Genomic DNA, 27,683 nt, shown 5'->3' with positions numbered 1-27,683 from the left:
CTATTCTTGACTTCTTTTGGGCAATACTCTTGTGAACTATATTTGGGACGCAATATCTTTGTCAGATGATATGTAATTTATGATGTTATGATATCATACCATTTGGGTAATGTTTAGGAGTTATGGTTGGATTAAGGTGTGATGTGAGGGTAAATATAAGATAGAATGTGTGCTTTAGTGTTAGTGTGGGGGTAATGGTTAGGGTTAAGATTAAGCTAAGACTTTAGAAGGGGATACAGCATTTGGCTTCGGTTAGATTGCTTTAATGAGTTGGATTAAAGATGGTTTGAGAGGAGGTGTAAAGAAAGGTGGCATGGGTAGGGTTGAGGTAAGGGTTAGTGTTATGATTGGGGTGTGGGTTGGGGTGGGGTGAGATTAAGGTTATATCATCCTTAGAAGTTTGGTTTGAGTAATGATTGGCATAAGTAATGGTGTAAGACGAAAGTGTGGATGGATTTTACCCATGGTAAAATGACACAAGCAGCATGGTGTACAGAAAGAGATTAAGGTTAGGAATAAGGAAGGTATCACAGTTAAATTTAAGGTTAATAATTGATGTGCCTCTATATGCAATCACAATTGTGATGTTACAAATGTATTTTTGTATATTCTATAAAGATGAACGTTATACAGTACATTCTATCCGCTACTGTATACATTTATTTGTTAATAATACTTTTCATATTCAAATTCTTTACACACAATCAGTACTTAATAACTCTATTTTTAATATTACTTTTCATATTCGAATTTTTTATACACAGCCAATTGGATTAACTGTAATTGGCATGTATTTCATGGGATATGGGCTATTCCTGGTCATGCTATTGCTTCCTTTCTCCTGTAGAGTGTGTCATTGTGAACCGTTGAGGAACTTATGGCCTAATTTAGAGTTGGATGGCAAAGGAAAGTCATTCATATAATGAAGAAAGGGTTATGTCTTCCATTGTAGAATTCTCTTTCATTGCTGAATCTGCCAAAAGATTTTCCGCAACATACTATCCATGAGGAAGATTTAACAGGCAAATTCCCCAATGGAGTGGAACCCACCAATGCGTCTGGCATTTCCTCGTTAAAGTGGATGATTTTCTGGCAGAACCCAATTCTAAATTGACCATCAGTGTATACCATTCCTTTTCCCATCTAAAGTGTGCATTCTCCTTAGTCAGAAGAATCTGTGTTCATCAATAAACTTCCTTCGTTTTTTAGCCTACTACTCAATACCCTCTGTGAAATTATTAATCCTGCGAGTGTGTTTCTCTAGCCCATTTTGCCCAACCAACCATGTCATAAGCAGTTTAAATAATACATATGGTTCTTGTTTCAAATCAGCTCACTCTGCGGTTCAATTGCTGGTCATGAACACATTGTAATCCAGATGTATCAGCATAACTGTGATCAGACAGGACCATCTATCTAAAATTGGAGTTTGGAAAAAGTTGAAAGAAAAAACAATCACAACATGGCGCTAGCACAAAATAGTGCAATGACATTGAATCAAAGCTGCAAAGTTGTGTACACTATGGCTAAGTAACAAACAATGTCAATCAAATAATTCTTAACGTTTATAAAAAAAGTGCACATGACCTCAGTAGCCCTCTTCTAGATTGAACACACTGGGCCTGAGTACGAGTTTGGCGGTCTGACCCCTCAAACACCGCGGCTGCCAGGAGACTGCAGCGCCAGCGTCTTCAGAACTCCATATTACGAGTTTATAGCGTTGCACACTGTGTGGCTGCGGAGATTTTGCGGCGATGGTAATTACTTTTCCATATGTATCAATGCTTGTGTGAGCATTTCGACTATATATTTGCCGGATGCACACATATGCATAATACATGTGGAAAAATATCACCTACCCATTGCTGGAGTCTGGTCCATATGTGGGCAGTCCAGGCAAATGGTACAAAAAGGACTCAACTGTACATCGCCCCAAACAGGGTCATAATCCTCGGGGTGAAGATGCTGCTGTAAAGGGGTGACCTGAAAAAAGAGATACACATTGAACTCTGACCGGAATCACAGGAATGGGGTGAGTACACACCCCAAATCCTTAGTTTCCGCCAACTTGAATCTGGCGGTCTCACCACCACGGTCAGCTTGTGGAAAAGCCAACTCATGATATGGATAGCGGTGGTCTCTGGTGTGCTGGCGGTGTTCGTGGTTCAGCCGTGGTCTTTCCAAATGCAATCTGCCCATCTTGTAATACAGCAGTCGGACAGCTGAGCTTGCAGCATTTGGACCAAGGCTACGGCAGTCCCCAGACCGCCAAATTCGTAAATAATAAGGCCCACAAAGTTGGCATTTTATGGAGCACTTTTATTCTATGCTAAATGAAAACATACCCAGTCATATAAGTTTTAAAAGTTTCTGTCCCATGTAGGTTTTTAACATTGTTAATTCCTCCTTCCTTCCCCTCCACCCAATGGAAGCCTGACTCAGAGAGTCTGCAACTGTTCTATAGCTCATTTGGCCGCAGTAGTGCATTAAGGATTACGTGGGGCCTGGGGCAAGCAAGGAAAAATAATTCTTTGACTGCTATTGCTGTAGTATATTGTTAGATCTGGGGGTCTCTAGTTGGCAGAGGTAGGTACCACTGTCCAAATAGGGACCCTTGCTTCTAGTCAGGGCAAGGAGATAACCCTCTGAGATAACCCCTGCTCACCCTCTAGGTAGCTTGGCACGAGCAGTCTAGGCTAACCAGAGGCAATGCGTAAAGTATTTGTACCAACACTCACAGTAACACAGTGAAAACACCACAAACTGACTCCACAACAGTTTAGAAAAATAAAGGTATTTTTAATCTAAACTACACAAGACCAAAACTCGATTCTCCCGCACCGATCTGGTGCACCCCGCAAACGAAGGATGCGACGTCTCTGGCAGCGGCGTCAGGCGCTGCGACGATCTCGACCTCCGTAGCGGCGGGAAACTTCTCGCACTGTTGGTGATGCGCTCCGCAAGCGAGCGATGCAACACTTTTCAAGTTCAAAAGTCACTCAAGCTTAGTTTCAAGCTTCCCAGTTCAGGTACCTCTTCCAGAGGCCCCACAACTGGATCAAGCACTCTAGGAAGGACAGAACTCTCTCAGCAAAGTTCAGGGAAGCTGGGGGTGAAGTCCTTTTGTTCCTGGGACTTCAAAACAGGGAGCCAGCTCTTCTCAGGCCCTTGGAGATTCCTTCAAGACAGGGGACACAGCTCAACAGCAAAGTCCTTCCCCTCTCCTTGGCAGCAAAGCAACAGGTCAGTCCAGCAGAGCAACAACAGGACAGTCTTCCTTCTTCAGTTTCAGCTTTCTCCTTGGCAGAGGTTCCTTCTTGATTTCCAGGATGATCTAATTTTCTGTAGTCAGGGGTCCTGTACTTATACCCCTAAAGTCTTTGTTCTCTTGGTGCATGTGGGCCCTGAGCCCGGTCTGAACCAGTTCTGGGTGGATCCTGAGCACTTTGTTTTGCTGGCTGCATCTTTCCTTTCAGAGTGAGGGGCAGGCTCCTCAACCGCCCAGCAGGGGGGTGGAGCCAGCATTGTGGAAGGCAGGCACAGCCCTTTTCAGCCCAGGTGCTAACTCCTCCCACCACTCCAGTTGCAACTGCAGTCATTCAGCCTAGTGCTGACTCATCCATCCTGCTGGGGAATTCCCCAGCCCCTGTCACTCACAAACCAGACAGTCAATACACAAACAGGCCCAGGAACACAGAAGGGTTAGACAAGAGAACAGCAACTTTCTAAAAGTGCTGTTCTCAAACCCAGGATTTAAAAACAACCTTTCCTAAAAGATGTGTTATTAAATTCTGAGTTCAGGGATACTAGATACTTATGTCCTATCTTGTTCCTATGGGAAGAAATGCTGTTAACCACTGTAGCCAGCATCCCCCATGTTAATCTATGGAGCAAGATAGCCTTACAATAGTGAAAAACGAAAATGGCTGTAATTCACTACCAGAACATCTTACCTGCACCAGTACATGCTCTACCTTTCACATACACTGCACCCTGCCCAGGAGGGGTACCTTGGGCCTTCCATAGGGGTGGCTGATGTGCACAAAAAGGGAAGGGTTAGGCCTGGTCAGTGGGGACACTGGCCAGGAGGACATGGCAGTTCTAAACTGCCCATAGGCACTGCAGTGGCAGGCCTGAGACACCATTTTAGAGCTACTCCTGTGGGTGGCACAATCAGTGCTGCAGGCCCACTAGTAGCATTTGTCATCACCAGCCCTGCCACACCCAGTGCGCTTTACTAGGGACTTCATGGTGATACAAACATGCCAAATATGTATATCCAATCAGAATAACAATTTACACAGGGAGCACTTACACTCTGGCACTGATCAGCAGTGGCAGAGTGTCCAAAGCATCTAAACCAGCAAAAACGAAATCCAGCACAGCATCAAAAATACCGGAGGTAGAGGCAAAAAGATAGGGGGAAACCACGCCAAAGATGCCAGGTCTAACATATATATAACAATTATTAGGGTTCAATGGGTCCCTAGGGCTTTTGACCTCGGTGCCACTGCACCTGCTGCACCGATGTTAGCTATTCATCTAGTTGGCCGGTCTTATCTGCAGCCTGTCGGTCTTGTGGTACCCCCTGGTGGCCGGAGTTTCTTTCTCTTGCTAGTGAGTTGTGTTGTGCTGATATGGAGCTGCCGCTGTACTTAAAGAGACTCCTTCATATTACTCAAGAAATCCGCACCTTAACGTGGAAGATCTCCCCAACAAGGGTCTGTATCCAGATATGTTGTTCTGTTATCAGTGTTCCTAAGAACTACCTTTATTTCATTGGGAAGAACCTTTCAGTCAAATCAGTATTCCCACTTGATAAACTTAATACCTTATTTTAACAGTTATGAAGCATTGTTGCTCTGTTTCTGTCCTTTTGCAAGGGCATGTTAGAATCTTTAAAGAATACATTTTGCTGCTCAATAAATCTTAGTTTTTAACATTTTTGTTGTTAATAATAGCTACATCAATATATTCCTTTGACTGTACTAAATATTTTAATTTCACATAGATCCGGGGCACAAGTAGGGGGGGAATGATGCTGGTGGAAGGAGCCCACCCATTATTTTTAGAAACGGAATCTTTTCCCCTGGTCACGAAGATGAGAGGTGTCACCTTGTGTCCAAGCGCTGCAGCTTGCATTCTTCAACACTGTATGCGTGTGCAACTTTTCCTTGTTTGGAAACTTCAACCCCACTCGCAGTGCTCCCTTTAGTATTGAGACTAGATCAGGGCTAGGTTATGTATTAATCTCTTTTCCGATGACTAAAACTCTCTGGACCATATTATCAAGAAAGGCAATAAAGGGCTTGATAATATGCCATTGTGAATTTCCATAGAAGCCCAGGTTTGATGTCCTGCACACCAGTGCCTGGGCTTCTATGGGAATTCAAGCCCCTTATCGCCGCTTTAGCAGCAGTTTCCAGCCAATAAAGCGGCGATTATGTTATCGCCCTTCTTGATAATATGGCCCCAAGTTGCTTAACTTCAGGTGAGCAGATCTAGAGTATCGCTGGTGTTGAGAGTGCTCTATACAGGAGCTGCTTTCCACCTAAACTTGAGAACTTCTCAGAGTTCTCTGCTTCTTTTTTGCATATATATATATATATATATATATATGTATATATATATATATATATATATGTCCAGAAGTACCTCTCCAACACCGAGAAGTAAAGAGGCCACACGGGGGGAAATCCTGTCAGAAGCCTTTATTGTGGACACAGGGCATGATGCATTTCGGCGACCCTTCGCCTCGTCAGATGCCTCCACACACAGAACAGTACTCCATCCCCATTTAAAAAGTCTCCTCCAGTTCTCTGATTGGTCGCAGAGCTCGGCCCACTGCTGATTAAGTGCACACCTTCTGTAGTCTGACATCATGACTACATATCCCAGAGTTCACCCGGATGGGAAGGTAGATATATATATATACTCACAAATCACTCCGAAGGTGCTGTGCAATGTGCAATGCCGCCATGGAAAGGCGAGTGACCGCCTGCATTGTAATACGGATGGTGGTGTCTTGCAGACACCGCCACCATATGGACGAGTCGACCAGCGGAAAAGCGGTGGGCGGTCTTTCCGTCTGCTGCGGACCCCCCAGCCATTATATTATGGCGGAGGTCTTTGCTGTCTGGATGGCGGGCGCATCGCCCCTGCCCGGCCAGCGGTGACCACAGCGGCCCGGCAGGGGTGATCCGCCAACCATCGTAATCGGCCCTAAGGGCCTTATTATGACTAAAGCACTCCATCGGACCGCAATAGCCATAGTAGTGGTGCGGGCACCGCAGCACCAGAGGTACAACTTCCCCATTATGACTTAGGTGGTCGGACCGCACTGGCACCACAGCAATGATCCCTGGCGGTGTTGCTGCGGTCTTGAGGCTGCATTATGCTTGGCGTGGCAGCTGCGGCACCACCAAGCATTTTATGATTTTCCTCCCCGCCAGTTTTCATGGTAGTGTGCCCGCCATGATAAGTGTGACAGAGAGGTAACAACCCTGATGCCTCTGTGCTAGGGGATGCATGCAAGGGGGTACATGATGTGCCCCCCCCTGTCTGCATGCACCCCCATTTCTTGCAGGGCATGGACTTGTGAGTCCATGCCCTGCTAGAACTTGCAATGGCGTTCCCAATGTGGTGCCTGTTACAGCTCTCCTATGAGCCGTTAAACAGGCCCCACCGTGGGCCAGCCACCACAGGACTACCCGACCTGGATTCCTGTCAGAATCCGTCGGGCGGTCAAATTATGGCTTTGACTGTGCAGGAGTGGGACACTGGCGTTGCAGCCCGTTCCCGTACCACCAAAGTCATAACAAGGCCTTCACTCTATACTTGCAATCAAGGCCTACGAACAGAAATATGTTCAAACAAGGTGGCTTTGTAATGTGTCTGTGTAAATAAAAACATATTTCAGGAAAATTACATTCAAGTCAGATAAAGATAGTGAACAGTATAGCATTGTTAATCTCTTCCGGTTGAACTGTATTTTTCAAATGAAATTGCATAACCATGTTTTCCTCTTCCAGGTCTCAATCCTGTTGCTGACACTAATGCTTGTTTTTGCAAGCTTTGGAGTCCAGCTTTTTGCTGGCAAACTGGCAAAGTGCAATGATCCTCATATCCTGAGAAGGGTAAGGTTTCAAGTATATATCATATAATAAAATTTTAGTATATGATTTAAATGAATAAAACAATATTAAGAATACTGAAGTTGAGAATCCAAACATTGCAATATTGTTTTTCGAGACTAACCAAAAATGTTGATGAAATGAGAACAATGTTACTGATCTGGTCCAACTCCAAGTTTCAGAATATAAGATTTAATAAAAACTGAAACAAGGTGATTCTAAATCTGTTGATTTCTTTGAAAAGCAAATAAATCATAATGGAAATAAAGAAGAAACAATGTAGTGCTGTAGTAGTCCTTTTTCATGCCCTTCGTTTTTAGAGCAGTAGATTTAAATCATTTTGATCAATATGGCATCAGAAACTCAGTTCAAAGAAATCTACGTAAATGCTCCAAGGCTTTCATTAGCTGTACCTTTAAACTATCTATATAGGAAGAGGATATGCCTTAACAAGGCAATTACAAATCTTTTGAAAACTCAAATTTTAGAAATTGGCAAAGTAGGTGTTTGAGTGAACCAGATCTTTTGTGATATTCCGATTTTATGGATTATGAAACAGAGTGTTTTAAAAATAAGATTGCACAACCAGACAACTGTGCATTTAAAAAAAGGAAGTAAGTAGTTGTTTATTTGATGCTGACTGTCAGGGAGCTGGAAAAAGTCATGTTTTGGTGGAGGGCTAAAAAATAATAATAGTGCTTCTTTTCATCCGACCCTGAAATGGTTTAAAGCAAGAACAGGAGATTCCTCCTCCACAAACATGATTACCATAAAGCCCATTGTGAGAAGGTGCAGGCTGCGCTTGATGCAGAAACTGAAGGGAATTTTGAACTCTAAGGATTAGGAAATCTCAAGTCTCCCCAGAATGTCTGAGAGTGTTAGAACTTAAGAAACTAGGAATAAATATATCCAAGAGCTATATCAAACAACTCGTGAAACAACACTGTTTGTGGCAGAAGGACTATCAACCTGAAACTGGGCTCCTTGTATAACTGAAGATGGGCCCTTCAGTACAAATAGGTGATGATTTGAAAGCATCTCAAGCATGTGGCGCCATTGCCTATCTGCTATTCTTGTAAAAGCTGATTCTATCTGGTGGTCCTCGAAATTAAACCCTTCCTTAAATAGGCCAATGTTAAAGGAGTCTTCCCTACCTAATGGTGACCCGCAACCCTAAATTAAATTGTAAAGGACAACAAATTGCTTCCATCCAAATATAAATTGATCTCCCTGTTCAATGTTATATCTAAAATATGCTCAAAAAATCTTTAACTTGTTGGGCAAGAAATAAAATATAATCCTATTAGAGCAGAGAGTTATACATCCCAATCATTCTACAATCGACCACTGTTTAGTCCTGTAGTCAACAGACAAAATAGCCCTGGAATCCTCTGAACAACTCTCTTGTTGCGTTGTGGACTTTTGTTTCACCGTTGACTGTAGCATTCTTTTGAGTAAACGTCGAGCCTTGAGCATACCTATGGGCCTACTGCACATGATCCAGCAATTACACTCTCATAATTGCATGCAGGGATACACATAATGTGGGTTCTGACCAGAACGTTTTCTATTAAAAATAGTCTACAACACGAATGAATGCTTGCCCCTCTTTTGTTCAGTCTATTTTTAGCAGACTTTGCCTAAACAATGAAACTAACCATTCTATTTCACCTAAGATTGGCAGTCATCAATTTGCATGATTAATGTACTCTGGCAATCTAATTAACACTCAAAGCCCTGTATGTGTCAGAACTGCTTGCTCTCAACCTTAGATGTGAATGAGGATTCCACAAAGATTTGTGCATAAAAAGACTTCTGGCAATGCGTTCGATCATGATCATCCAGGCCATCTAGCTAGAACGCCTCCCTGTCTAAGGAGCAAGCTGTTCAGTATTTTCACCAACTGGTGCACACCTCATGTAAATCTAACCTATCACACCTAGCTCTGAAAATTGCTTAAAACACCAACCTTGTGTTCATTGGTTTCCACCCTTGACATGGGTTCCCCTTTGATCAGCCTGCAAGGTTTGGCCAGTTTACTTAAATTGAAAGAGCCACTAAAAGAGAATGTGCAGCTACTAAGCGCTAAGCAAGACAATGTTTACCTGTTTACTAACAGTTCCGTAAAATAATATGTACAGGAAGAGAAAAGAAAATGCTCCTGCATCCTCTTTTTCTGAAAAGCAGGTGCCAGGGCCGTGATATGGATTTTAATGTAATCTTTGCACTCTCTGCTGCTGAAATAACATTCGCCACTTGCAACTTTTTGAAGGTGTCCCTTAAGAAATTCTCCCTAATTATTTCTAACCTTGTATTAGAGTGATTGCTTATCCTTTGCCCTCAATTATTACTTGTGTGACACATTTTGGTTTATAAGATTTTTAAATTGTTGCTGTTAGTAGATGTGATTTTAGGGATTGTGGGGCCCGCACCCCTATTAAAAAAGCCTTGAGCAGGGGTTGAAGTCCCCAGGGCCAGGCCCTGTGGCCCATATCCCGCCGTGCGCGGCTAAAGACTGTGAGCAGATTGGGGTTGGCTGCCTTTTGGGGGGTTGTCCACAAGGCTGGCCTGGCCATTGGCCAGGCTTTGCAGCCAATCCCCCAATTACTACTCACGTTGAATATAGCCTCTTCAGTGATCACAACCCCTTAATTGTTACAATTAGGATGGACTTTGTCTCCAGACCAAAAAACAAATTACAGGATGAAGAAATTAGCACTCATGGCAGTATCTATTAAATGGAGTGGAGTAAATTCGGTAACTTTCTTGGAACAATTTATCGAGAAATCACAAGGTGATATCGACACATGCCTTGAAGCAATTTCCAAAAAACACAGTTGATGGACAGAATGTAGAACAATGTCATACATTCACCCCAGTACAAAGATCTGGGCCTAAATCCATCGTTTTTTTGCACTCCACACCACCCTGGGTTAGACACTGGCTATATGCAAATCAGCTCTGACCCTGTGCCTTCATCAGCCTGGATAGGGTGGTGTGGAGTGCAAAAAAACGATGGATTTAGGCCCAGATCCTTGTACTGGGGTGAATGTATGACATTGTTCTACATTCTGTCCATCAACTGTGTTTTTTGCAATTTTCACCCCGAGTGGGCTGGGTATGCTCAGACGTGAGTCCCAGGCTCTCCACACCACTGGAGTCAAGCTATCCAGGCTGATGAAGGCTGATAGCCAGAAACCGGTCCTTGGATGCTTGATTCCGGTCTGGGAAAGACATGGCTTGGTAGTTCGGACTGGACTGTTCCCATGAGGCACAGGGTCAGAGCTGATTTGCATATAGCCAGTATCTAACCCAGGGTGGTGTGGAGTGCAAAAAAACGATGGATTTAGGCCCAGATCCTTGTACTGGGGTGAATGTATGACATTGTTCTACATTCTGTCCATCAACTGTGTTTTTTGCAATTGAAGCAATTTCCAACGCCTCGGCTATAATTGATGCTTTTTGTAACATTACCACTTCAATTGCTAAGGGCCTTACTACTAAAAGGAAAAAACAAATGTGTAACACAAATCCTAGATGGTTTAAGCATCAATGCTCTAAATTAAATAGAGATTTGAAATTGGCATTACAACAACAACCAAGAGATTACACTAGGATCCGCATAGTGAGGAAAGACTATAGGCAGGCCCTTGGAAAAAGAAAAATAGAGATACATGAAGGGGCGGGGGAAATGTTAACCCAAGCAGCAGTCATGAATGACCAAGTGCTGTTTTGGAAAACTGTAAATCACCCTTTTTTTAATGAGAATACTGTAGCAAATATCGATACAGTTATTGCCCCGGAAGCCTGGGTATCACATTTTGGGCATATTTTTAACCCAGAGGATATACAAAGTACAAATGTCAATGTAGATAATTTTACAATTATAGAACCGGTTGGATTGGCATTAATAACCAAGGAAGAGATAAAAATTGCATAGGAAAAAAGTGCAAATGGCAAGGCGTCTGGCGCAGGTGGTGTGCCTATCTACGTTTTTAAGTCTAATATGGCCTTCTGGATTCTTTTTTTTTTTTTTTTTTTTTTTGTGAAAACCTTTATTGTGCATTGGTAAAAGAACAAATACGGGCCCACAACCATCAGGCCGGCCACGGATACTGTTAAAGCACCAGGGCATGCAATATGGCGACACAGACACATAGTAGTACCATAAACGAGCATTAAAATTACACAGCAGATCATCACGATACCATGCCTCAGGAGCCATGAAGGTTAATTTTAAATGTTTTACGTTGCAACTATTAAGGTCGATTTTCAGTTTTAAATTGAAAACAAAAACTACAAACTACGAAAGCAGAGTCCGTGGAGGCGTAACAGAACATTAGTGACAGAGTCACCATATAGTTTAACAACACAAAAGGCACATCTTTCCAGGCGGCATGGCGGATCAAAGCATATGCAGCAGGGCATCAGAATCAACAACCTAGCCAAGGACCACCGCCACCCGCCTGCCGGCAGCCCCAAACACGGACCCAAATAGAATAAAGAAAAAGAAACAAAACAAAGAGACAAAAAGGCACCATAGAAACTAAAACCAAGAAACAAAAGCCCCATCCCCCATCCCCCCACCCTACACGCATGCAGAGGCTACGGCCTACCCCCCCCCAGCAGTGTGTCTGTCGCCCAATAAACCCGAAATATAGAATAAGAAAGAAGAAGAAAGAAAAAGGAAAGAAGTACAATAATACGGAAATATGAGAGTAAGAAAGGAATAACCTAAGCTAATACTCCCATAGAGCACCGAAAATCTGAGGAGGGTCAGAATCAGTTAATCCCGGGCTCCACCGCCCGCACAGAGCTCCAACCCCACCAGCCAGGATCAACAACAGGACATATCAATTACAACTTTTGGTGGGGAAGAACATGGCAAACAGCGAATTAAAATAGATCAGGAAAGCGTTCCAGTCCGGGTCTCTGCTAATAAAACGAACAAAATTAACAGGAAGCACACCATCAACCCTGGCCCGAACGTTGAAAGTCCACCAAACATGGCCACCGCTGAGAGCTCACAGAAAGCAGAACAAAGGAACAAGATGGCCGCCCCCCACAAAGAAGAAGCATAAAAGAATGAGATGAATGTGTCCAGTTACCAAGCAGTCCAGGGTCCAAAAAGACGAGCATCCCCACGTTCACAGGATGAAACACTCGTCCCCGATGTAGGAATGAGGCTCCGGAGGCAAAGGCAGCCAGGAGGACCAACACCTGAGAGGCCGGCAAGCGAAACAATAGTAGCGATGGTAACTGCAGAGTCTCAGTTCTCAGAGTGGGGGGAAACAGTGTAACTGCAGCCTCGTCGGTAGATGAACACAACCCATCATAGTCAGGTACAGTCCGCTTCACTGTAGACAAATGTGGAAACAACGTATCCATTGCAGGAGTAAGTGGAGGTAGCAGGGAGCTAGAATGCCTCGGTCGCCCCAGTGCCGATGTAACATCCGCAATCTTCCGATCCAGCTCTCGAGTGTGTCTCAGCCATGTAACCCTTAAGTCGGCAAGAGCTGACAGGATGTCGCCGCAAGTCGGGACCCGCTGCGGTCCCAGCCAGTCCGCATTATGAGCGGACGCCGTCGGATCTGCACACCGTTCAAGACCAGGCAGAATATCACACCCTGGGGACAAGGAAGCACTCATCTCCTCGTCATGGAAGACCGGCGCCATCGCCACTCCGACAAGGAATCCACAATAGCAGGATGGAGGCGACACCGATACCCGGGAACTGCAGTCCGGGGCGCCGGCAGGAGCACGGCTCGGAATCCAGAGCTGCGCTCAGCGAGCCCCTGCTCCTCAGTGAAGGAAGGCGACCAACAACCGAGAAGGCGAGCCAAGATGGAGTCCGCTCAGCCCAGCAGCAGCGGAACAAAGAGAAGCGATGCGAGAAGGGAGCCCGCAATGCCAGTACACACTTAAGCCAGGTAGGGAATCTCGCCTCACCGGTAAGGATGTACACCAACTCCCTCCACAAGCAACAGCGCTACCTCAAGTGTCCGCGCCTCTTCAGATCCGCAAACCGACAACGTTACATCAGCGCCCAGCGGCGGAGATCAGCACAGGGTCCAGGGGCAGCCACGGAGGATAGCCAACGCAGAGAATTCTCCATGAAATCAGCAGGCAGAGACCTCGGAAGAACGCGACCGAAAACTGCGCGATTAATCCGCCGTTACAATGCGACACAGGCACAGGATAAACAGCAGGATGTCGATGCAGGAGTGGAAGGCTCGCGGAGCCGGGAGCCTACACGTCCGTCCTGTCGGCCATCTTGGCTCCTCCTCCCGGCCTTCTGGATTCTTATTTTAAAGAACACCTTTAACGCAACCCTAAAAGGTGTCTTGCCTGTAACATGGATAGAGAGCATCATCGTACCTATTTATAAAAAAGGGGACAGGGAAATGGCAAATTGTTACCGAACAATATCTCTTCTGGATTCCTCTTTTAAAGTGATGGGTCGTATTTTGTTAGAAAGACTCGAAAACTGGGCAACAGAATGTAATATTTAATCAGATGCCCAGTATGGCTTCAGAAGAGGTATTGGTACAGTTGAACAATGCCTGAATTTAGATTTACTAATAGGAAAATACACCCTAGCAAAGGAAGGGGCACTACATCTGTGCTTTGTAGATTTAACTAGCGCTTTGGATTTGGTTAACCACCAAACGTTATGGCAAACTCTAAATGATCAAGGTGCACCCATAGAAATCATCAATTACCTGTCCCAAATCTATCATTTTTTAATTGCTAGGTTACACTATGGGAAAAAGGGAGAATGTACATCAGCTTTTAGATTTTTCGTGGCATAAGACAAGGTTGTTTATACTCCCTTTATATTAATAATGTAGACTCTTTTTTACAATCATTACCAGCAGATTCACCAAAAGTGGGTACACGCCGGATACCAGTCCTTTTATATGCGGACCATGCTGTCCTAATTTCTAGGACAGCAAACGGGCTGCAACTTTTAATTGTCAACTTCGGTAAATTCATGACTGGGAAAAGTTTACAGTTAAATTTAAAAAAACCTTTGTGATGACTTGTGGTAAAAATAGACCCAAGATCAAACAACACCAAGTCTACGGAGTTGTCATAAATAGAGTCTCTACTTTTTCCTACGTAGGTATGATTTTTAGTAATACAGGCAAATGGAATATACACATAAAGTTAAATAGCATGACATTTTTAAAAGTAACAGAAAGTATTTTTAAATTTGCTACAAAATTAGGTAACAAGCCCATAAGAGAATTATTAGCCCTTTATCATAGTAAGTGTATTACTGGTGTTTGCTATGGGGCTGATATTTGGGGGAGAACATCTTTTACCACATTACAAACCTTAGAAAACAAATATTTCAAAAGACTATTGGCGGTCCCCCAAGGCACGGCAAATCATATAGTACACAAAGAGCTATTGTCCCCATTTTAAAGCAATACAATGAATTTAGCTGGCTTGCTCTTGTGGCAAAGGATATGGTCCAAGGACAAACCTAACTTCTCAAAAGAAATTATAATGGATTGTCTGAAACTTGATAGAAATAGGAAAATCCCATGGCTGGAGCATATCTCAAACCTATTACTTTGCTGCAAATTTGATTTTGATTATAAGAACCCCATAAATATCCAAGTTTTTAGTAAAAGGGATTTGAAGGCAAGTTACCTTAAATCCGCAGAGAACCACAGAGATAGAGTTGACATTTTAAAAGGATGTGTTGTCTCCTATCACGATCGGGTGACTGTGTCTGGTTTACCTGTATACTTAACATTGGTAAAAAATATACAGCACAGATTTTTCTTAACAAGGTTAAGGTTTGATACATTACATTTTTTAGCATTATTTCCAAAGATGAAACAGTGGAATAACGACCTACCTAAATGCCCATGTGATGGAAGATCTGTACAAACAACTATGCACTCTATCCTTTTTTGTACATATTATATGGATATACGGAAAGTGTTTTTAAAACCTTTATTCTTATCAAATAGACTTTTTAATCATAACCATGCTTATAGCTTTATTTGTAATCTGGGAAATGTAAAAATTATGAACTCTGTCATTAGATACATTCAATGCGCAATTAGAAAAAGAGAAGATTATTCCCATCTGGAAGCATTATTATATGAGAATGAAAACAATATAATCTAGGCTTTATCAATACATAAAAACAATTAGTCAAAGTTTTTTAATCATTTTTATATATTGTTTTTTATAGAAATTTGCTTCCTATGATAGAATTTTTTAATGAAATAATGTTTTACTATTTCCCTATATTTTATGATTTGGGATCTTTTATGTGAATTTGTCAGTGTATGAATATTGTGCTTTTATGGTGATTTTTACATGCACCGAATAAAGCTGATTTGATCTGATCTGATCTGACTTACAATCCATGCTGTTAGATTACAGGAAAGGTTTCCTCCAGCATATGCTCCTGTTTAACAACAGCTTCATTGCCTCTTCAGCCACCAATTCCTCTGCAACAATTACCTTCACCTCCACTAGAAGTCTGTTCTCCACAAGTAGCGCGACTACATGATCCCACCTCATCTGAGGAGGAAAAGAAAGAAGGTGAACTCGATGCCCACCATGATTAGTGGGATGGCTACGTGTTGCCAACACCGTCATCTCCATCACCGCCCCCAGTGGATTCGCCTACGGAAGACATAGGAGGTTTCCACAACCTCTTAGAATGAGCAGCAGCACGTTTCAAGTTGCCTATGCCCGCAAAACAAAAGGTTACATTGCAAGATATATTGCAACTCCTCAATAGAGGAGACTGCAGTTGTCCCTAGATCTTCAAGACGCATATTTCCCTTTCCCCATCCATTTAAAACAGGTAATTTCTCAGGTCCACAGTAGCCGGCAGCAACTATCAGTTCCAGGTGGTAACCTTCGGTCTCAAGTCTGCCCCGCATTTTTTACGAGATGCCTAGTACGCCGTTGCGGCCTTCCTCGGGAGGCAGAGACATCAAGTCTTCCCCTATCTCGACTGCTGGTTGGTCAAGGCTCCATCCTACCAGTCTGCAAGGGCATCCACCATGGCTTGCATACCCCTGTTCAACAAGCTAGGGCTCACTCCCAATCCAGACAAATCAGTCCTTCAACCATCACAATGTTTAACGTTATTAGGAGCCATGCTGTACACAGCGCTAAGCAGAGCATACCCCACAATGAAGAGGCAATGGAAGCTGATGACTCTTGCAAGACAAGTACAAAACAGAAAGTCACTTTCTGTACACCTTTACGAATCTCTCCTGGGTATGATGACTTCTTGGTTTCATCTAATACCATACTGTCGTTTGCACATGCTTCCACTTCAAGAAGCACTGGACATCCAATGGGCACAGTCTACAGGATCCTTCAACAACATCATACAGGTCACTCCACCTATGGCCAAATTGCTCACCTGGTGAGCACAAACTGTAAATCTATCAGTCAGTTTACTGTTCTTAACTCATACCTCACCTATAGTGATGATTACTGCTCTCTACTCTGATTCAAGCATGTGAATCTATGGAAGTTACAATACTGGAATAAGAAAATTAGTTACTTACCTGTAACTGTAGTTCTCCAGCATTGGAATCTTTCATAGATTTGCAAGCGACCCACCCGCCTCCCCTGAGAAGCTCACCTTCATTCCTTTCAATTCAGTACTTTTTATATACACTTGTGCTTGAAAAATCTGAGGGACTGGAGCTTCTTTCAGGAAGGTTCTACAGGGTGATGTGACCTGATTGGTTGACTCTTAAGTTTGGTCTTTTTTTTAATAATAATAACTAGGATATGTTACTCAATGGAAAGGCCTAATGCCCCTATGTTTTATGTCTATCGTGACATTACTTTTCTAAAATACCGGGTACTCCCATCTCGATGACGGGGAATGTTTCAAGCATGTGAATCTATGAAAGATTCCAATACGGGAAAACTACAGTTACAGGTAAGTAACTTATTTTCTTCCTGTTTCTTCTGCACCTTTCCCTTGCTGGGGACTGTCTCCTGGGTCCCGTGACCTATTCCTGCACTTGCTGGGTCAGCATGTTTGCTGCGTGACCCAACATAATTTTTTTGCATCTGGCCAGTGGGATGAGGTCCCTGGTGCCAAAAGAGACTCTAGTGAAGGGGCCCTACGCTCGCCCCTCTCCCCAATAATAAATTCATTAAAGTTGTGCTGCCCCCGAAAAATGGCCTATCCCTGGGGTATGTTGTAGAAATTGGTGCAAAGTGCCACATACTTTGTTTCTCGAGTGAGGGGGAGGGGGTCACAGTTGAGGATCTTTGCAGGGGAATTTCTCTGGCTCCACTATTCTAATTGCAATGATTCTGGGTTCATTTTACTCCTGGTGGTGAGTCCTTGGTGGCTGGAGCAGTTTCACATGACCTTCTGGCGCTCAAAGGGCACATTCTGTGGGCAGCTGGTTTCACTGGCTTCCTGTGCCAGCTTTCTCCTTTGCTTGGCTTCTGGTGCTCCCCTCCTCATGCTGGGGCACAGAAGTTGAGTTATTACCCAATTTGTTCACAGAGGATGTAAAGGGGCCAGCATCACTGACCCTAGAGAGACCCAACTAGTCCTGAGGTTCAGCTGCAGATAGAGTCCTTAGTCCATCAGGGCATCAGGTGGCTTGCCCTTCCAGTTGTCCATGGTGTTTCCGCCATCACCATCGAGGTCCAGGGTCTTGCTCTCCTTCAGATTCTGCCACTTTTATGCCCAGTGCTAGCATGTGGGTGGGGGGCACCTCTTTGTCCCAGCTGAAAACTGTTTCCGGTCAGTTTTCCCCTTTTCCCTGAGTTTGGCTTAAATTTGTCTAGGGAATCAAAGGGCAGGCAAACCCAGTTGTGAGCTGCATTTGTCAGTGACAGGGCAGGCATCTTCAGAAGTTAGCAGGGAGGTGGGCACGGCCCTCAGGCTTCTATTTGAAGCTCAGGAAGGGCTGAGTACAAACCCCCACGCAATCCTAGTTAGGAGAGGAACACCCTTCCCCACACCCAGGAACTTTTGTCCTCTGTCTTTAAGGAATACACACCAAAGGAGAGCCATTACCAGTCACTGGCAGAAAGGCATATTTGGTTTAGACAGAAAAATGCCAACTTTCCAAAAGTTATATGAATAACAGTGGTTCCAGAGAATTAACCTTATGATATTTAAAAGAACATTCAATGATTCCAAAAAAGGATTGCTTACATACATTGCAACAAATCATAAATAAAAATAAAGAAAACTGAAGAAAAAGTAAGAGTGCCCACAGAGAGTTTTCAAACAATTATTTAAATTATTATTAAGTAATAAAGATTTTTTTATATACAAAAAACATATATCAATCCATTACAAAACCAATTAGTGCTCAACACATTACTCAACACATTTGAGACATTGCATAGTGTATAACGAACACAAAAAATGGCAAGGTGTTTACAATTCAACTATATAGTCCCCAGCAATGAAGACAGTTGTGGATATCAATCCAGTCCCAATTTTCCAATAGGGTGTCGACTGCGTTTCATCCCTAATAATTCAAAAGGGTCATCATAAGGACAAACATAGTTTGGAGCAGGAAAAAATAAAGAAATCTGAAAGAAACAATAAGAGGCACCTTAGATAGATAAAAGCAATGAAGAAAAATAATAAATAAATAGCTGCAACCATGGCCATATTGCTTGTGTCTGAACCAATGAGCACAAAAAAGGAACAAATCACAAAGATATTCTTCAAAATGGATCAAAAACACCTATCCAAATAGACAATGACAACCATTATATAAGATCATATAACATATGGCCAGGACAATTCACCAGTGATAAAACACAAAAAGGGGGGTGGGGGACTAACAAAATGATAACAACATCAAACCACAAAAACAAATAAATTGATCCATAACGTGATTGTATCAGGATAACACTATTAAAAAGACCTCAGTGTATTAAGACACCCTGAAACATATATATCACACCACTTACATTAAGGGGTCTATTAGGATGGCGGGCGAAAAGCTGCCGCAGGTCCGGCGGTGGCAACCGCCCTACCGGCAGAGGCCATCCGCCCACGAACAAAAAACGGAAAACAGCCGGTCCAATTAGCATCGTTGTCGTGACAGCGATGGGGTGATTTTCCGCCTGCCACTTTTCTGCTGGTTGCAGTCTGCCCGCTTGCCTGGCTTCCAGAGCTGGACCGCTACAATTGTTGCAGATCAGAGCCAAACACAGCCAGCACGATTATAATGCCGGTGGTAGCCAGCCTTTCCGTGGCGGTGGAACCGCCATGGAAAGGCATGCGGAGACATGTTCTGGGGGCCCATTGCCAGGCCCCCAATGTGTTGGGGGGTGTGGGTGCACTGAGGGGGTACCATGGTGCCCCAAATTTCCCTGTGCCAGGTGGAAGGCACTGTGCAGTGCCTGCCACGCAGTGCAGGGAGATGCAGGACATATTCCTTTTAACATCGCAGCAGTGCTGCTGGCAGCAGCAACCGCTGCAATGTTAATGGCCAGAATCCGTCCGCAGCGGTCGGATTTCGACTGCGGAGCATCCTAATAGGACCAGCGGTTATGCCGCGGTCCTTGCAGGCGGTCTTTTATCGCTACCATGGCGGTCGGGAGGTTTGCCGCCCACCATCCTAATAGACCCCTAAATGTGGCGATTTATAAGAATCTCCAAATGAACAATGCACCTCAGTTTATTAATGCACCTTAAAAGATACATATCACACCAGTCACATTTTATCAGTTTAATGATCTACTATTTGCTATTATTAGCAGAAAGATTCAGCTCACATAGCGAGAGTCCAAGGGAGTGGATAAGATCTGGCACCAAATCCGGCTTTCTTGCTGGAACAAACAGGACTTCATTTTCTGTGTGGTTTGAACAACATAAATTAAGTTACATGGGCACCGGATTGCATCTACAACATTCTGAGAGTTGCAACTTTCTGAAAGTGACATTTTCAGAACAGTAACTTAAAATCCAAATTAGCCACTAAGGAGGAATTTAAATTACAATTCAAATGACTGCAAGAAGTATTTCTCCAGTGCGTGGCTTGCGAGCCTAAGATGGCGGATACGTGAGCCTGAAGCTCTGCACTGGCCTGCCAATTATCCTATTATATCTGTGGTGACTGAAGGCCTGGGCATTTGGCAAAGTTGTCCCCTCTGTGGGGCGACTGCAGCTGGGGACTGCCTGAGGCAGCGCACAGACTGAGGAGTCTAGAGCGCTGAAAATCGGAGGCGAACGGGTAGACCTTCGCTCCCTCAAAATGTCGGCCTGAACCCCTTGTGAAACAGAAACGGTGCAACCACTGGCAAAGGCCCAGGCTGGCCAGGGCTTATGAAAACCAGCTGCGGACTGCCTAGGGGAGAGGCAGTATCGTGAAGGTGGCTCTTGGTTGGAGCGGAGAAGCCCTAAGGAGCGGCCCGGGAGCTGCGCCGCTGAGCTGGGACCGGGGCCTGGAGCCTGTCTGATGCTGGACGCCCTCGGAGACCGTTTCAGCCCAAACAGGGCCTGAGAGCACCCGAGACCCTCCGATTCCAAAGTTAGGGGGTGAACCTGCACCAACAGACACAGCGACCATACTTCCCCGTGGTTTGGATCCATTGCGGACTGAGACGGCGACTGGACCAACCCGGGAGTACGAACTGGAAGCGTACTGTGTGGCGCAGTATAGTGTGGTGGTGGTGTCTCCCCGGTGGTGCAGAAAGAGCTGCTGTGGTGGGTCCGGACGCAGTTTGAGCGACGCTGCTGCACCAGGGGGGAGATGCTGTGGAACAGCCTGAGGAGGAGATCCGGCAACCATCGGACAAGAAAGGCGGTGAGTGGTGGCTTTAAATGATCAGGGTCCGGCGCTAAGAGGGTTTGGAGAGTCAGCTGTTGTTTGGTCGAACAGAACATAATTGAAGCTCTAGTATGAGTGGGGATTTCCCTTCGGGTACGGGCCACCGAACGGCGGAACTTTGAAGAGGAGTAAACGGTCTTCAGGACCCTAGCTGGGAATAACGCGGTCAGAAGTGATTGCCCACTGGCTGGGGACCGCGACGAGAGGCAGGCTACAAAAATTGGGCTCACTGGACTGAGGGTGCTGTGGTCTGGTACTATGGTGAGCAGATACCGGAGGCACCTCGGTGCTCCCCATAAAACCTTACCTTGGATGAGAGTGTACTTGGGGATCTCCCCTGGGGCTAGAGACACAGAAGGGCCTGAGCAACTGATCAGAGGGAGAGCCCCCCCCCCCCCAAGAGATGGCTACAGATAGTGGGGGCTGGCACCTCTGCTGGGGTTTTAGACGGCACTTGTGAGACAGAAACCTGCATTTAGTGGGTACTGCAACAGCGCAAGGGTCGGCCTCATGCTGCGAACAACCTACACCTTATTATCTTGGGCAAAGTGCCCAGTTGATAGACTTGCATCATTCATCACCATTACCCCAATTCCCTATGAACGAACTGTGAGCGAAGATGGGCAAACCTAGGGTGAGACAAACGGGGATAACAAAAAGACCAGGAGGATGAACACCAGGATCAAGGACAGAATGAGGATCTTGTTTAACAACCGGTTAAACAAGACTCCACTGGACCGGACTCCACTGGACCGACCACAGCTGCGTCCACTTCAGCTTCAAAAGATCCACGACCCACCACCACCCGCAACAGGTACCTCACAGGAATTGGAGCAAGATCACCGCAGACCAGCTCACCACCTCCCTCAGCCAGAGCCCACCCGCCAACACAACGGACCCCAACGAAGCAGCCCGCAACTTCACACAGTGGCTGACCGCCTGCGCCGATGACCTTGCGCCACTAAAGAACCCTCCCAGCAGACCCAGAAGCAAGAAGGCATCCTGGTTCACCGACAACCTCAAGGACTCCAAGAAGACCTGCCGCACCCTCGAGAAAGCCTGGCTCCTCGACCGGACCACCGACAACATGACCGCCCTCAAACACGCTACCCGCAAGCACCGCCAGCTCATCCGCACCACCAAGAAGAAATCCCTGAAGGAACGACTGGACAACAACGCCCACGACAGCAAAGAGCTCTTCACTATCGTCAAGGAGTTCTCCAACCCCAGCACCGGCACCAACGACATCACTCCGTCATAAGACCTCTGCGACTCCCTCGCCTCGTTCTTCCACCGCAAGATCGCCGACATCCACAACAGCTTCGGCGCCCCACCCACGCACCCAACCGTCGAACCAACGCCCCCCACCACCACCCTTCGCACCTGGACCACGGTGACCACCGAAGACACAGCCTGCACGATGAACACCATCCACTCCGAATCACCGACCGACCTCTGCCCACACCACGTCTTCAACAAGGCCGACTCCACCATCGCACCCCAATTCCGGAACATCCTCAACGCCTCCTTCAACACCGCCCCCTTCCCGGAGAGCTGGAAGCACGCCGAGATCAGCGCCCTCCTGAAGAAACCTACAGCGGACCCCACCAATCTCAAAAACTTCCGCCCCATCTCGCTCCTCCCTTTTCCTGCTAAAGTCATCGAGAAGATCGTCAACAGACAGCTGACCGCCTTCCTTGAGACGAACGGATCCCTCGACCCCTCGCAGTCCGGCTTCAGAGCCAACCACAGCACCGAGACCGCCCTCATCGCAGCCACCGACGACATCCGGACCCTGCTCGACAAGGGGGAAACAGTGGCCCTCATCCTCCTGGACCTCTCCGCTGCGTTCGACACGGTCTGCCACCGCACCCTAGTCCAGCGCCTCAGCAACATCGGTATCCAAGAGAAGGCACTGGAGTGGATCATCTCGTTCCTCGCCGGAAGAACACAAAGAGTCCGCCTCCCCCCGTTTCGCTCCGAGGCCACCGAAGTCATCTGCGGCGTCCCGCAAGGATCTTCACTCAGCCCCACCCTCTTCAACATCTACATGAAACCTCTCGCAGCCATCCCACGCCAGCACAACCTCAACATCATCTCTTACGCCGACGACACCCAGCTGATCCTCTCCCTCACCAGAGACCCCGACACCGCCAGAACCTGCCTACACGAAGGGATGAAAGACGTCGCCGAGTGGATGAAGGACAGCCGCCTGAAACTGAACTCGGACAAGATGGAAGTCCTCATCCTGGGATCTTCGCCCTCCGCCTGGGACGACTCCTGGTGGCCCCCAGCCCTGGGCACCGCACCCAAGCCAACCGACCACGCACGCAACCTGGGCTTCATCCTGGACCCCTCCCTCTCGATGACCAGACAAGTCAACGCCGTCTCCTCATCGTGCTTCAACACCCTGCGTATGCTTCACAAGATCTTCTGCTGGATCCCGACCGAGACCAGGAAGACTGTCACCCAGGCACTCGTCACCAGCCGACTGGACTACGGAAACGCCCTCTACGCCGGAACCACAGCCAAGCTACAGAAAAGACTCCAGCGCATCCAGAACGCCTCCGCCCGACTCATCCTGGATGTCCCCCGACGCAGCCACATCTCCAGCCACCTGAGGAACCTGCACTGGCTCCCCGTCGACAAGAGGATCACGTTCCGGCTCCTCACCCATGCACACAAGTCTCTCCACGACCTGGGCCCCAAGTACCTCAACGACCGCCTGACCTTCTACACGCCCACCCGCCAGATACGGTCCACCAGCCTCGCCCTCGCAGCCGTACCACGCATCCGAAGAGCCACCGCCGGAGGAAGATCCTTCTCTTACCTGGCTGCCAAGACTTGGAACTCCCTCCCCATCCACCTTCAGCTGACCCAGGACCATCTCGCCTTCAGGAAACAACTCAAGACCTGGCTGTTCGAGCAGTAGCATACCCCTCCCCCCAAGCGCCTTGAGACCCTCCCGGGTGAGTAGTGCGCTATACAAATGGCATGATTGATTGATTGATTGAACAACAACTGGCCCAAATATTAGCAGCCATAGCCGACTCCAAATCCACTTTACACCAGGGCATAAGTACAATGTCAGTGGGATTGGGTCTCCTTAGAACAGAACACAAGAAACTAGCCGAAAGAGTGAAACTGACGGAATCCTTGATAGCTAACTTCACACCGGAGCACAAAGCTTTGACCCCGCAGATGGGGGAACTCTCTGACAAGGTCTGCACGCTGGAACGCAGGGCCGAGGATATGGAAGGTTGGAACAGAAGGAACAATGTCAGAGTCCTGGGCCTACTGGAGGGGGTGGAAGACAACAACATGATCACCTACCTGGAGCCTTGGCTCCATACAGTAGTAGGTCCAGAGGGGTTATCAACATTGTATACACTTGAAAGAGCTCACCATGTTCCGGCCAGACCACCGGCCCCAGGCCGACCCCCGTGTCCAGTCGTAGCCAAATTGCTTCACTTTAAAGACAGCTGCAGAGGGCGCGCACTAATGGCCCATACATAGTAGGCAACAGTAAAGTATCCCTGTTCCCTGATTACACACTTAAGGTCCAGAGACGCCGAGCCTCCTTTCTTGAAGTCAAGAAGGCATTGAGAGATGAGGGGCTTCAATACTTTCTAATATTCCCAGCCTAATTGCGCATAATTCTAGATGGGAAGGTCCATTTCTGTGAAGATCCCGAGATGGTATTGGAATGGCTCGAAACTTATAAAACTGAAGGTCCTCAGGCGGCTCGGGAATCTGTGCTCCCCACCCAGGAAAAGAACCAGGAGACGCCTCAGGCGCAGCCTTTCGAAGAAACAAAGCCCATCACAAACAGAGAAGGAGAGAGCTGCAGTGTTGTAGGCTGTGGCTGATAATCTGCAAGACCGGCAACCAGTATCAGAAGCGGGGTCACGCTCAGTGAGGGGAACTGAGTGATAAGAATCAGACTCTTCCCGTGGGGATAGTTCAATCTTTCCAATAGTGACCGCGAAGAAGGCGGACGGGATTATTTAAACATGAAACCATTGCATCCAGCCCAAGTGGTACATGGGTGGGGGCGCCCTGCTGACTGCCCGGGTACCAGCCTGAACTGGACATAATCTTGTACTTTGGCCACTACCCCTTTTATGGTCCTCTCTGTGGTTGGTTAGGGCCTTTACTAGAGTCTGATGTTTTGCATAAGATTTGGGTGGACGGCGGTTGCCAGTCTGCCCGGGGATCGGGGAGTTATTCAATATGGGTGTTTTTTTGTTGGTTTGTTTTTTTCTTGTTTGCAGGAGGGGGTGGGAACTTACACATGGGGGACCAGCCTGGTGGGAAGTCTGGAAGAGCCAAAATGAAAGTTACACTTGGTCAATATGCTGCCCTCACAAACCACAGTAAAGTTCCTCACATGGAACATCAAAGGGATGGGATCCATGGCTAAACGCCACAACGTGTACACATACTTGAAGCCTAGAGGTGTCTATATAGCCCTGCTCCAGGAGACACACTTGATTAGGGGGAGGTGGAGAAATTGCTTAGGCGCTGGAGAAGGCAAATCCTTGCAACAACTTATTCAGCTTATGACTACTTTATGACACCCCAGGCACCCATGGCAATCATCTGAAAAAGGAACACTGCACCGACCACAGGCAAGGTGAATGGGCCTCTGAGGCCCACAGCTGCAACCTAGTATCCACCCCAGAGCAGTTATTCTCAACACCACAAGTACACCACCCGCCTGCACAAGTTTAGTTTGCAGTTCTATTTTACTGCTACGTAGTTATACATAACTGGCAATGCTGGACCCTGGTCTAGAAAATGGGAGACTAGAGGAACTAAGATGTCTTGTAAGAATAGAAACAAAAGCATAACATTGCGTTTATGTACTGTTCAAGTCCAGAGCGAAAGAAAACAAACATCACTACCTTTTTTTTTCTATAAGTTAGAAAGAAATAACTGATTATATGTTGAATACCTAAAGCGATATGTAAAAAAGACGGGAAAATATGCATATATTACGAAATGACTGTATGGAAAATGGCAATAAAAATATGTTAAAAAAAGAAATATTTCTCCAGCTGCTACCAATCTGAATTTAGCATTTAATAAATGTAACAATGTGGCCCAATGATTCCCTATGGAAACAGCCAGTCTTGCTACAGGCGAAAATCCCTTTTGGAGACATTTCACTGTAAGGACATGTTCAACATTAGTTTTTGGTGCCCTACCTTTAAATTACATGTACCCTCCGTTTAGTGGCAATAATGCCTACATATCATTAAATTATAAATATTCAAAAGGAAGGTTTAGGCCTGTCCAAAGAGGTATTCTGGCAGGTTGAATTTTCTGTTTAAAATTGTCTCAGGTAGGTTACCAGTTTGCAGCTACCAGACAGTGCTCAACTGTAGTCTCTCACATGTACACACATGTTCACAAGCAGCCAGCCCACTGCCACTTACCCTAGCTGCTTCACAGCAACCTTATCTAAAAAGGTGGACACAGTAGAAAATCGCAGTCCACTTACAATACAATTACCATGAGTAAGACTTGGGTAGTGAGACTCACCCACAGTAAAGGTCCAAAACCTGGGGACCTCATTTATGAGAAGTGACGAATCACTGCGAGAAAGCAGCGATGCGTCACTTCTCAGTGCGTCCACCTTGTGACACCAATGATGCGTCATATTTACAGTATGACGCATCATGTCGCAAGGAGTTACAGATACGTCAGTATTTCTGACGTATCTGTAGACACAAAAATGACGCATTGCTGGAGTGTGTCACAAAAGTGACGTAACTCCAGCCATGTATCCTTTCACATGGGGCAAGCCCCATGTGAAAGGGCCTGCGTCAGTCTTACGCCTGCTGTGAGGCAGGCGTTAGAAATTGACGCATTTATGTGAAATCTCATAGATTTCACTGCGTCACTTCTACGACCCTTTCTTGCGTCAATACGCCCCCCTTGCATACATTATAACCTGCGCAGGTATAATGTGGCGCAGGGGTTTACAAAGTGATGCATCTACCTAGATGCGTCACTTTGTAAATATGGCGCAACGAGGCACATTTTTTTCGCCACTGGTGCATCACAAAAAGTGACGCACCAATGGCGTAAAAGTGACGCACAGCCTCATAAATGAGGCCCTGGATGATCAGAAAGCAAACATTCCTGGCATACTAAATGGATAGAAACCATTTGCAGCAACTATGAAGTGAAAACATCATTGAGCTTTATGTTGAGTCTTATTGCATGGATAATACTTTTTCAAATGCTCATGACTTTGTGAAAAGCCTTGATCTCTGGGATTCCTCAATTGCACACTATAGCTAGCAGCACATGATCAAACACTGAGCTTATTGACAAGTCAATTTGTAGTCAGCAATCTTACAATGCTCTTACACTTTACATGTCATCTTCATACAAGGAAGCATATATCACCAGTGCTTGGGGAACTCTTTCAACAAGACAGGGCATTGGCTACTTTCATCTCACCACTGAACCGTGGCTATATTTAAGGAAAAATGCAAGAATTTCAAATTCATTATTCTCAGATGCTATGAAAGCTTCAGTTAGAAGCACAATGATCATTATCACCGCCCATAAAAAACACAGTATTCTGAAATTAGTAAAATGAAAAAAGTATGTAAGGAATGTGAGGCAGGTCACATTGCGTTGAAGTCTCAGATCAACTCAAATCAGAAATTTATAATAGAAATAAAACATACTTTTAATCAAGAAAGCTTCTCAC

General features: G+C 45.8%; 1 protein-coding gene across 1 annotated transcript in view; it reads left to right on the top strand.

Annotated features, from left to right (window-relative positions):
- The window catches only part of NALCN (sodium leak channel, non-selective), a 3,094,418-nt gene that overhangs the window by 2,801,266 nt on the left and 265,469 nt on the right, over nucleotides 1–27,683 (top strand). Inside the window, exon 29 of the mRNA XM_078657626.1 lies at nucleotides 7,032–7,136. Within this exon, the coding sequence (XP_078513752.1) occupies nucleotides 7,032–7,136 (105 nt within the window). The remainder of the gene's footprint in view (nucleotides 1–7,031; nucleotides 7,137–27,683) is intronic.

This window comes from Lissotriton helveticus, chromosome 8, assembly GCF_964261635.1.
Source record: "Lissotriton helveticus chromosome 8, aLisHel1.1, whole genome shotgun sequence".
Classification (NCBI taxonomy): domain Eukaryota; kingdom Metazoa; phylum Chordata; class Amphibia; order Caudata; family Salamandridae; genus Lissotriton; species Lissotriton helveticus.
Note: the sequence above shows the minus strand (reverse complement) of the source record. Positions and strands in the feature narration are given on the sequence as shown.